This window comes from Colias eurytheme, chromosome 14 (assembly GCF_061535395.1).
Source record: "Colias eurytheme isolate Ceu_HAF_F1 chromosome 14, ilColEury1 Martin Lab GWU primary, whole genome shotgun sequence".
NCBI classification, from domain to species: domain Eukaryota; kingdom Metazoa; phylum Arthropoda; class Insecta; order Lepidoptera; family Pieridae; genus Colias; species Colias eurytheme.
In genome coordinates, this window is record NC_142993.1 from 2,447 (window position 1) to 14,139 (window position 11,693).

General features: G+C 46.7%; 1 protein-coding gene across 1 annotated transcript; it reads left to right on the forward strand.

Annotated features, from left to right (window-relative positions):
• Positions 1–5,430: 5,430 nt before the first annotated feature.
• LOC149902632 (uncharacterized) lies at positions 5,431–6,714 on the forward strand. Its single transcript, XM_090109388.1, has one exon. It carries the CDS (start codon positions 5,434–5,436, stop codon positions 6,712–6,714), a length of 1,281 nt encoding a protein of 426 aa, XP_089965514.1. The 5' UTR covers positions 5,431–5,433.
• Positions 6,715–11,693: the final 4,979 nt, after the last annotated feature.

The window sequence follows — 11,693 nt, forward strand, 5'->3', positions numbered from 1 at the left end:
ACAACAAATAGATGACGCAATAGACAGATACACTGAAGCAATCACACAGACATGCAGAGACACAATGCCGACCAAAAAACACACACAGAAATTCACCTTGTCGTGGTGGAATGATGAGCTCGCGCAGATGAAGAAGCAGGTGGCCACGAGGAGACGCAGGATCCGAAACGCAGCACCTGATCGCAGAGACCGCGTGGTTGGATTGTACCTGGAAGAAAGAGAGATGTATGAAAAGGCAGTGAAAGAAGCGCAAGAGAAGAGTTGGAAGGAGTTTTGCCGGAAACAGGATAGGGAGGGGGTCTGGGAGGGCATCTACAGGGTGCTTAATAGAGCCACAGGGAGAGAGGAGGATCTGCCCCTTTCGAGGGGCGGTGAGACCCTCGATGCCCGGAGCTCGGCAGAACTGTTGGCGGAGACCTTCTACCCCGAGGACCAGGAAAGTGGTGAAAGTGAGGGACATCGTCGGGTGCGCGGGTGTGCGGAGTCCTTGGACACCGAACCACCGGCGGGCCCGGATGACCCTCCTTTCATCATGGAGGAGTTGAAGAGAGCCGTAAGGTCCTTCAACCCCAAGAAGGCCCCCGGGGCGGATGGCCTCACGGCCGACATCTGTCAGCACGCTGTGGATTGTAACCCGGGATGGTTCCTTGCCTTGCTCAACAGATGCCTCTCTGCCGCCTACTTCCCCGCACAGTGGAAGTGGGCGACCGTGGTTATACTGCGAAAGCCGGGCAAGGAATCATATCGGGTACCGAAAGCCTATCGACCGATCGGCCTCTTACCTGTGCTCGGCAAAATCTTCGAAAAGATGCTGGTCGGCCGACTCAGGTTTTACCTGTTGCCCAAAATAAGCCCCCACCAGTATGGCTTTATGCCACAGAGGAGCACCGAGGACGCCCTCTATAGACTAGTGAACCACATCAGAAATATGAGGGAGGAGAAGAAGATTTCTGTTGTGGTATCGCTGGACATAGAGGGAGCCTTCGACAGCGCCTGGTGGCCAGCCATAAAGGTGCGGTTGGCTGAAGTTGGGTGCCCGGGGAACGTGAGGCGGGTGATCAGCAGCTACCTGAGTGAAAGGGGAGTGAAAGTTAGATATGCGGGCGTGGAAGTGAGTAGGGGGACCAGCAAGGGGTGCGTGCAGGGATCCATAGGTGGACCAATCCTGTGGAACCTCTTGCTGGACCCTCTGCTATGGATGTTAGAGGAGATGGGAGTATTCTGTCAGGCGTTCGCCGACGACATTGTGTTGGTCTTTGAGGGTGATACGGCCCTTGAAATAGAAGGAAAAGCGAACCGTGTCCTAAACGTAATAGATGAATGGGGAAAGGAAAATAAACTTAAATTTGCACCTAATAAAACTTGTGCTCTCCTTTCAACGAGGAGGTTAAAATTTGACGTGCCACGGCTCGCTATGGGGAATGTGGAAATTAAATACTTTTCTCAAATAAAGATATTAGGCCTAACGATTGACAGCGGCCTCACTTTCAACGCCCACGTCGGGACGGTATGCCAAAAGGCAATCGCCCGATATAAACTCTTGGCTAGGGCAGCCAGAGTTGGTTGGGGACTTAGCCCAGATATTATTAGGACTATTTATGTAGCTGTTATCGAACCGACTATTATGTATGCATCGGCAGCGTGGGCACCCACCGTGGAAAAGATGGGGGTCCAAAAAAGGCTGAACACCGTACAACGGGGCTTCGCCCAAAAGATCTGCCGAGCATATCGGACCGTCTCCCTGAACTCAGCTATGCTGTTGGCTGGGATACTCCCCCTTGACCTCAGAATTCTCGAAGTCTCGAGACTATATGGGATCAAGAAGGGGGTGTCGCACCCAGCGTTGGGAGACAGGGAGGTGGAAAGAATGGCTCCGGCGATTGAGGACCCACATCCGGCAGAGCAGGAAGGGCTGGGGTTCGGGCTGGTGGACGAGGACTCGTATTCCGACGTGGCTAATAGCCACGTACATAGGATCTACACGGACGGCAGCAAGATTGAGGGTCGAGTCGGAGCCGCCCTTTCCGTATGGGAGGGGGAGGCCGAGACGAAGGCCGTCAAGCTTGCTTTGCCGCCGTATTGCACCGTCTACCAGGCCGAACTCCTAGCGCTCCAAAGAGCAGTAATTAGAGCCTGCAAGAGTGGAGTGTCGAAGGTCGGCATCTTCAGCGACTCCAGATCGGCCCTCCAGGCAGTCACACTCGGTTCCCCCCACCCCCTTGCTGTGCAAACAAGGGCGGCCCTCCGAAAAGCTGCTTCGCAGAGGCGGGAGGTCGCTCTGTTTTGGATCAAGGCGCACGCAGGGCTAAGGGGGAACGAAAGAGTGGACCAGTTAGCCAAGGAGGCCGCTCTGGGGTCGAAGAAGAAACCCGACTACGATCTGTGTCCTGTTTCATTCGTCAAGCGTATCCTGAGACGGGATACGATCGGGGAATGGGACAGGAGATATGATGTGGGGGAGACGGCTGGAGGCACGAAGCTCTTTTTCCCAAGCGCTGCTGCTGCATACAAAATAGTACGGAAAATAGACATCACACACCACACCACACAAGCACTGACTGGACACGGTGGATTCGCCTTCTACTTGAACAGATTCAAGCTGAAGGAGAATCCATCGTGCCTGTGTCAGCCCGGAGTCGACGAGACGGTTTCTCACCTGTTGCTCGAGTGTCCGATTTTTGCAAGAGATAGATATGTTATTGAGCAAAAATTGGGCATCGCGATGACGGGTGGGAATCTGCCCGCGGCCCTGGGGGATGAGACGAGAACTGAATTCTTGGAGTATTGTAAATACATTGTTGGGGTGGTTAACAAACGAAACTGTGATAAGCTGTGATGTTAGGGTTAAGTTTAGGATAGTTGTGCCGTGATAATTTGTATATTTATTTGTATTGGTTTTATTTTTATTGTAATCTTTGAATTGTAAATTTTAATGTGATCTTTAATTATTGTATTTTTTATTATTTTGAAAATTCTAGAAAATTTTAGAAATTTTATTGTAAATTGTTAATGTGTATTCTTTTTATTGTATTTCTATTTTATTATTTTCTTTGTAATGTTTTTAATTAATTTTAGTATCTTATTATTACGTTGGAAATTTATTGTAAATTGTCAATTTGTATTTTTACCTTTACTTGTACTAATTTAGGCCTAAATTGTTAATAAAGAATTGTTTGGTATTTATTTGATTAAAGAAAAATAAACATCTCTGGACAATATTCCAGAGGAAAGCACACAACACCCTGTGATGGCGGGTGCTTTTTAAAAAAAAAAAAAAAAAAAAAAAAAAAAAACCTAACCTAACCTAACCTAACCTAACCTAACCTAACCTAACCTAACCTAACCTAACCTAACCTAACCTAACCTAACCTAACCTAACCTAACCTAACCTAACCTAACCTAACCTAACCTAACCTAACCTAACCTAACCTAACCTAACCTAACCTAACCTAACCTAACCTAACCTAACCTAACCTAACCTAACCTAACCTAACCTAACCTAACCTAACCTAACCTAACCTAACCTAACCTAACCTAACCTAACCTAACCTAACCTAACCTAACCTAACCTAACCTAACCTAACCTAACCTAACCTAACCTAACCTAACCTAACCTAACCTAACCTAACCTAACCTAACCTAACCTAACCTAACCTAACCTAACCTAACCTAACCTAACCTAACCTAACCTAACCTAACCTAACCTAACCTAACCTAACCTAACCTAACCTAACCTAACCTAACCTAACCTAACCTAACCGTCATTTGCCCGAACGCGGTCCGTAGACAGCGAAATCGCATCGCTCTTAAGTTTATTTTCTGTAAAAGTGGTATTTTTTCATCTTACACACCAGTGTGATATACCAGTAGATGCGCGTTTCAACAGCTAATACGGACGCGAAAACGGTTTTAAAATCGCTCGAGCCAGTAAAAAGTAATCACCAAAAGAAATTTTTACGAAATCAACAAAAAGTACGGCGTCGCTGGGAAGTCCCGATTTATATCGGGGACTTCGCGAACCGTAACTGCAGTGTTGTGTGTGTTGGTGATACGAGTGCCTGTGAAAATTTTGGGATTTTTTGGACCCATACATAAGGTAAAACAAACAATTTTCGGCAAGCCGGGCGGTGGCAATCCTCCCTAACTCAGTGCATGGTGAAACGATACAAGTGCAAATAGACGCGTCTTATCAAAATAAAGGTTGTGGTTTTTGTCCCGAGGAAATCGGTTGAAAATTGGCGAAGATAGACACCAAAGAGTGTTTTAACCTAAAAGTAGAAACTTTCTTCCGCCAAAACTATACTTTTCTCCTTTCCCCCCACCGTGTTTCCTACTTAAATTAGTGCTGGGATATTCCATACACCTTCCCGCACAAAGATAATAAATTATCTTAACTCCTCATAACGTATTTCGGGAGAAATATCTAAGTAGGTCACGGGTGCAATCAACAAAACAGTAAACACGTGGTGGCGAATTAATGTTTTCTTTTTAACCTAATTTATATTTTGTATTTGTATATTAGTATTTTGTAAAAATAGACCAGCTACATCATTTTTGGTGTAGCTGTTAGACTAAGGCATTATATACTGAGTGCTTAGGGACCATATTATATCACACAACACAATAATATTATAATATTATTATCTTTTATTCATAGGTATTATTTGTCCATATATGTATTCATTTTGATCTTATCTATATATTAATTCTATCTTAAATCATAAACAGGCGACTCCCCTATTGGGAGACCTGATAGTCTTAAGTAATAATAATAATTATTAATTATTGACTTGAGTGGTTAGTACTGACTAGCTAGCTTTAGTAAGCTAGTGCTAGCTTAGTAGGTCGAACCGTACGATAATAATATCGTATAACTTATAGATTGACTTTTTAAACTGAACTATAGACTATAATACTTATTAGGTATTACTAATATCATATTAGTATTTGCTGCTCATTTTCTTTTTTATTTTATTTTATTGTTGACCAATTGTAATTATTACGGACGTATTAATATTAATATTTTATTAATATTTTAAATAGTGCTAAGTTGACAATTTTTAACTATCAGTGACCTATTAATATTTTATATTTGTATTTTATATTATATTTTAATATTATTATTTTATATCTTATATTTATATCTGTGATATTTATTTTAATCGTAATTATTGACAGGTATCTCCCCTATTGGGAGACCTAATAGTGTTAAGTTGACCATTTTTAACTATCAGTGACCTATTAATATTTTATATTTTTTTATTAATATTTTATATCTTATATTTATATCTGTGATATTAAAATTTTTTTTTAATTGTAATTAGTGACAGGTATCTCCCCTATTGGGAGACCTAATAGTGTTAAGAATAATTATTATTGACCGGGGTTTTTTTTTTTTTTTTTTTTTTTTTTTTTTTTTCCCCCTAAGTCATCATGATCCACACTCCCCAGAGGCGTGCCAGTGACACGTTCACTATCTCCGAACCAGTGAAGAAGCCTGCAACACCTAAAAGTCGGACTGCAGAAGGGAAAGCCCTTCTGCTGAAAGGGAAAGCCCACCTGCGCGAGTCTCGAAATTTAAAGACCGACATAAAGGATGGGGTTGTTACGGCGCTAGAAAGGATGTATGAAATAATAAAAGAGGTGGAGTTTGAACTCACCAATGCCAGGGCTGGTAGTGGAGGGCGTAGTGGGGACCCTATACATCCCCCCCCGCCATCCGATGCTGGTCCCAGCGTAGTTGACGACGCATTGGTGAGAAATCTGGACCTAAGTGAAGGAATGAAAGAAAGTATGAAAGAGATGATGACAAGAATGGAAGAGATGAGAGTAAGCATGCGGGAGAATGAAAATAAAATGGACAAATTGAGCTCGCTTTTGGAGGGCAACATGACTGTCGCCAAAACGGCGAGTTATGCGGGCGTTGTCTCGAGGGGAGTCATAGAGAAACTCCCCGAGGCAAGAGCCCTGCATTCGGTCATGGTGTCATCCAAAGACGAACAAGAAACGGGTGATGAGGTGTTAGAAATGATCAGAAAGACTGTGGATGCAAAGGACGGATGGGTGAAAGTAGAGAGGGTAAGAAAGGTGAAGAACAGGAAGGTGGTCGTCGGCTGTGCGAATGAGGAAGAAAGAATCAAGGTGAAGGAAAGGCTGAGAAAGAATGAGGGATTAGTAGTGGAAGATGTAAAAAATAAGAGCCCTCTACTAGTCTTCAGGGATGTAATGAAATGCGAAGTTGACGATTTCGTCACAGCATTCAGTAATCAAAATGCAAGCATCCTTGAGGGCCTGAAGGGGGAAGAGAGAAAGGTAGAAGTAGCGTACGTGATGAAAGCAAGGAACCACCTCCAGAACCACGTAGTGGCCAGGGTGAGTCCACAGGTATGGAAGAGATGCACGAGTGAAGGATACGCCCATATAGGGCTAAGTAGAGTGAAAGTGATGGATCAAAGTCCGTTAGTGCAGTGCTCGCGCTGTCTTGGGTACGGGCATACGAGACGAATGTGTAGGGAGGAGAAGGAACGATGCAGCCACTGCGCTGGTCCTCACATGAAGACCGAGTGCGACAAGTGGCTGCGGGGAGAAGTGCCTCAATGCATCAACTGCATAAAGGCTAAGAAAGGCAGCGCAGAGCACAGCGCCTTTGACAGAGAGTGTACGGAAAGAAAGAGGTGGGATGCTCTGGCCAGATCGGCGGTAGCGTATTGCTAAGGTTGCCCAAGGTGAGTCCTTCCAGTACCGAATGCTGCAGGCCAATCTCCAGCGGAGCCAAATCGCCACACGGGAGCTACTGCTCGAAGCCACCAAGCGTAAGGCATGCGTAGCATTGCTGCAAGAGCCCTACGTTGGTGGGGCGAAAAGTATGAGGACATACAATGGAGTGAGGATCTTCCAGAGCGAAGGGGAAGGGGGTGGAGCAGTAAAGGCGTGTATTGTAGTACTCGACGACACACTGGATGTCGAACTACATACACGCCTTAGCAGTAACAACATCGTTGTGGCCACTCTCAGAACCAAAGCCTGGGAGATGATTGTAGTGTCCTTCTACTTCGAGCCCGATAAACCAGTGGGGCTCTACCTGGACCATCTTAGGCGGATAGGGAGAGAGCTGGGTATCCATAGGATGGTCCTGGGAGGCGATGCGAACGCAAAAAGCCCGTGGTGGGGTGGCGAAGTGGAAGACTCGCGAGGAAGAGATGTGTCTGCTGTACTGGAAGAAATGGGAATGCACATACTCAACACCGGGGACATCCCTACGTTCGATACCATCAGAGGTGGGAAAAGGTACTCTAGCTACGTGGATGTGACAGCGTGCTCCGACGATCTGCTGAACCGAGTGGACAACTGGAGGGTTGAGGAGAGTCTCACGAGCTCGGACCACAACGGCATATCCTTCGGCATCAGACAACATAAATCCACAGGCACGAACATAATACGAACTACACGCATATTTAACACACACAAGGCAAACTGGACTCAGTTTCATGAGAAACTGACCCAGCTGATGTCGGACAGACAATTAACTATACAAGACATAGACACAATACACAGCACACAACAAATAGATGACGCAATAGACAGATACACTGAAGCAATCACACAGACATGCAGAGACACAATGCCGACCAAAAAACACACACAGAAATTCACCTTGTCGTGGTGGAATGATGAGCTCGCGCAGATGAAGAAGCAGGTGGCCACGAGGAGACGCAGGATCCGAAACGCAGCACCTGATCGCAGAGACCGCGTGGTTGGATTGTACCTGGAAGAAAGAGAGATGTATGAAAAGGCAGTGAAAGAAGCGCAAGAGAAGAGTTGGAAGGAGTTTTGCCGGAAACAGGATAGGGAGGGGGTCTGGGAGGGCATCTACAGGGTGCTTAATAGAGCCACAGGGAGAGAGGAGGATCTGCCCCTTTCGAGGGGCGGTGAGACCCTCGATGCCCGGAGCTCGGCAGAACTGTTGGCGGAGACCTTCTACCCCGAGGACCAGGAAAGTGGTGAAAGTGAGGGACATCGTCGGGTGCGCGGGTGTGCGGAGTCCTTGGACACCGAACCACCGGCGGGCCCGGATGACCCTCCTTTCATCATGGAGGAGTTGAAGAGAGCCGTAAGGTCCTTCAACCCCAAGAAGGCCCCTGGGGCGGATGGCCTCACGGCCGACATCTGTCAGCACGCTGTGGATTGTAACCCGGGATGGTTCCTTGCCTTGCTCAACAGATGCCTCTCTGCCGCCTACTTCCCCGCACAGTGGAAGTGGGCGACCGTGGTTATACTGCGAAAGCCGGGCAAGGAATCATATCGGGTACCGAAAGCCTATCGACCGATCGGCCTCTTACCTGTTCTCGGCAAAATCTTCGAAAAGATGCTGGTCGGCCGACTCAGGTTTTACCTGTTGCCCAAAATAAGCCCCCACCAGTATGGCTTTATGCCACAGAGGAGCACCGAGGACGCCCTCTATAGACTAGTGAACCACATCAGAAATATGAGGGAAGAGAAGAAGATTTCTGTTGTGGTATCGCTGGACATAGAGGGAGCCTTCGACAGCGCCTGGTGGCCAGCCATAAAGGTGCGGTTGGCTGAAGTTGGGTGCCCGGGGAACGTGAGGCGGGTGATCAGCAGCTACCTGAGTGAAAGGGGAGTGAAAGTTAGATATGCGGGCGTGGAAGTGAGTAGGGGGACCAGCAAGGGGTGCGTGCAGGGATCCATAGGTGGACCAATCCTGTGGAACCTCTTGCTGGACCCTCTGCTATGGATGTTAGAGGAGATGGGAGTATTCTGTCAGGCGTTCGCCGACGACATAGTGTTGGTCTTTGAGGGGGATACGGCCCTTGAAATAGAAGGAAAAGCGAACCGTGTCCTAAACGTAATACACGAATGGGGTAAAGACAACAAATTAAATTTTGCACCACACAAAACTTGTGCCCTCCTTTCGACGAGGAGGTTAAAATATGACGTGCCACGGCTCGCTATGGGGAGTGTGGAAATTAAATATTTTTCACATATAAAAATACTGGGCCTTACAATTGACAGCGGCCTTACTTTCAACGCCCACGTCGGGACGGTATGCCAAAAGGCAATCGCCCGGTATAAACTCTTGGCTAGGGCAGCCAGAGTTGGTTGGGGACTTAGCCCAGATATTATTAGAACTATTTATGTAGCAGTTATCGAACCGACTATTATGTATGCATCGGCAGCGTGGGCACCCACCGTGGAAAAGATGGGGGTCCAAAAAAGGCTGAACACCGTGCAACGGGGTTTTGCCCAAAAAATCTGCAGAGCATATCGGACCGTCTCCCTGAACTCAGCTATGCTGTTGGCTGGGATACTCCCCCTTGACCTCAGAATACTCGAAGTCTCGAGATTATATGAGATCAAGAAGGGGGTGTCGCACCCAGCGTTGGGAGACAGGGAGGTGGAAAGAATGGCTCCGGCGATTGAGGACCCACATCCGGCAGAGCAGGAAGGGCTGGGGTTCGGGCTGGTGGACGAGGACTCGTATTCCGACGTGGCTAATAGCCACGTACATAGGATCTACACGGACGGCAGCAAGATTGAGGGTCGAGTCGGAGCCGCCCTTTCCGTATGGGAGGGGGAGGCCGAGACGAAGGCCGTCAAGCTTGCTTTGCCGCCGTATTGCACCGTCTACCAGGCCGAACTCCTAGCGCTCCAAAGAGCAGTAATTAGAGCCTGCAAGAGTGGAGTGGCGAAAGTCGGCATCTTCAGCGACTCCAGATCGGCCCTCCAGGCAGTCACACTCGGTTCCCCCCACCCCCTTGCTGTGCAAACAAGAGCGGCCCTCCGAAAAGCTGCTTCGCAGAGGCGGGAGGTCGCTCTGTTTTGGATCAAGGCGCACGCAGGGCTAAGGGGGAACGAAAGAGTGGACCAGTTAGCCAAGGAGGCCGCTCTGGGGTCGAAGAAGAAACCCGACTACGATCTGTGTCCTGTTTCATTCGTCAAGCGTATCCTGAGACGGGATACGATCGGGGAATGGGACAGGAGATATGATGTGGGGGAGACGGCTGGAGGCACGAAGCTCTTTTTCCCAAGCGCTGCTGCTGCATACAAAATAGTTCGGAAAATAGACATCACACACCACGCCACACAAGCACTGACTGGACACGGTGGATTCGCCTTCTACTTGAACAGATTCAAGCTGAAGGAGAATCCATCGTGCCTGTGTCAGCCCGGAGTCGACGAGACGGTTTCTCACCTGTTGCTCGAGTGTCCGATTTTTGCAAGAGATAGATATGTTATTGAGCAAAAATTGGGCATCGCGATGACGGGTGAGAATCTGCCTGCGGCCCTGGGGGATGATACGAGAACTGAATTCTTGGAATATTGTAAATACAATGTTGGGGTGGTTAACAAACGAAACTGTGATAAGCTGTGATGTTAGGGTTAAGTTTTATTGTTGTGCCGTGTTAATTTGTATATTTATTTGTATTGGTTTTTATTTTTATTGTAATTTTTAAATTGTTAATTTTAAAGTGACTTTTAATTATTGTATTTTATTATTATTTTGAAAATTTTATAGTATATTGTGAATTCGTATTTTAAAATTTTATTGTATTTTAATATTATGTGCCCATATTGTAAATAAAGAAAATTGTGTTTATTATTTGATTAAAGAAAATAAATGTCTCTAGACAATACTCTAGAGAAAAAGCAGACAACACCCTGCGATGGCGGGTGCTTTTATAAAAAAAAAAAAAAAAAAAAAAAAAAAAACCTAACCTAACCTAACCTAACCTAACCTAACCTAACCTAACCTAACCTAACCTAACCTAACCTAACCTAACCTAACCTAACCTAACCTAACCTAACCTAACCTAACCTAACCTAACCTAACCTAACCTAACCTAACCTAACCTAACCTAACCTAACCTAACCTAACCTAACCTAACCTAACCTAACCTAACCTAACCTAACCTAACCTAACCTAACCTAACCTAACCTAACCTAACCTAACCTAACCTAACCTAACCTAACCTAACCCGGTCATGGTGTCATCCAAAGACGAACAAGAGACGGGTGATGAGGTGTTAGAAATGATCAGAAAGACTGTGGATGCAAAGGACGGATGGGTGAAAGTAGAGAGGGTAAGAAAGGTGAAGAACAGGAAGGTGGTCGTCGGCTGTGCGAATGAGGAAGAAAGAATCAAGGTGAAGGAAAGGCTGAGAAAGAATGAGGGATTAGTAGTGGAAGATGTAAAAAATAAGAGCCCTCTACTAGTCTTCAGGGATGTAATGAAATGCGAAGTTGACGATTTCGTCACAGCATTCAGTAATCAAAATGCAAGCATCCTTGAGGGCCTGAAGGGGGAAGAGAGAAAGGTAGAAGTAGCGTACGTGATGAAAGCAAGGAACCACCTCCAGAACCACGTAGTGGCCAGGGTGAGTCCACAGGTATGGAAGAGATGCACGAGTGAAGGATACGCCCATATAGGGCTAAGTAGAGTGAAAGTGATGGATCAAAGTCCGTTAGTGCAGTGCTCGCGCTGTCTTGGGTACGGGCATACGAGACGAATGTGTAGGGAAGAGAAGGAACGATGCAGCCACTGCGCTGGTCCTCACATGAAGACCGAGTGCGACAAGTGGCTGCGGGGAGAAGTGCCTCAATGCATCAACTGCATAAAGGCTAAGAAAGGCAGCGCAGAGCACAGCGCCTTTGACAGAGAGTGTACGGAAAGA

What these genes read in the sequence shown, in the direction of transcription:
- LOC149902632 (XM_090109388.1), top strand. Translation starts at nt 5,434, where the DNA reads ATGATCCACACTCCCCAGAGGCGTGCCAGTGACACGTTCACTATCTCC.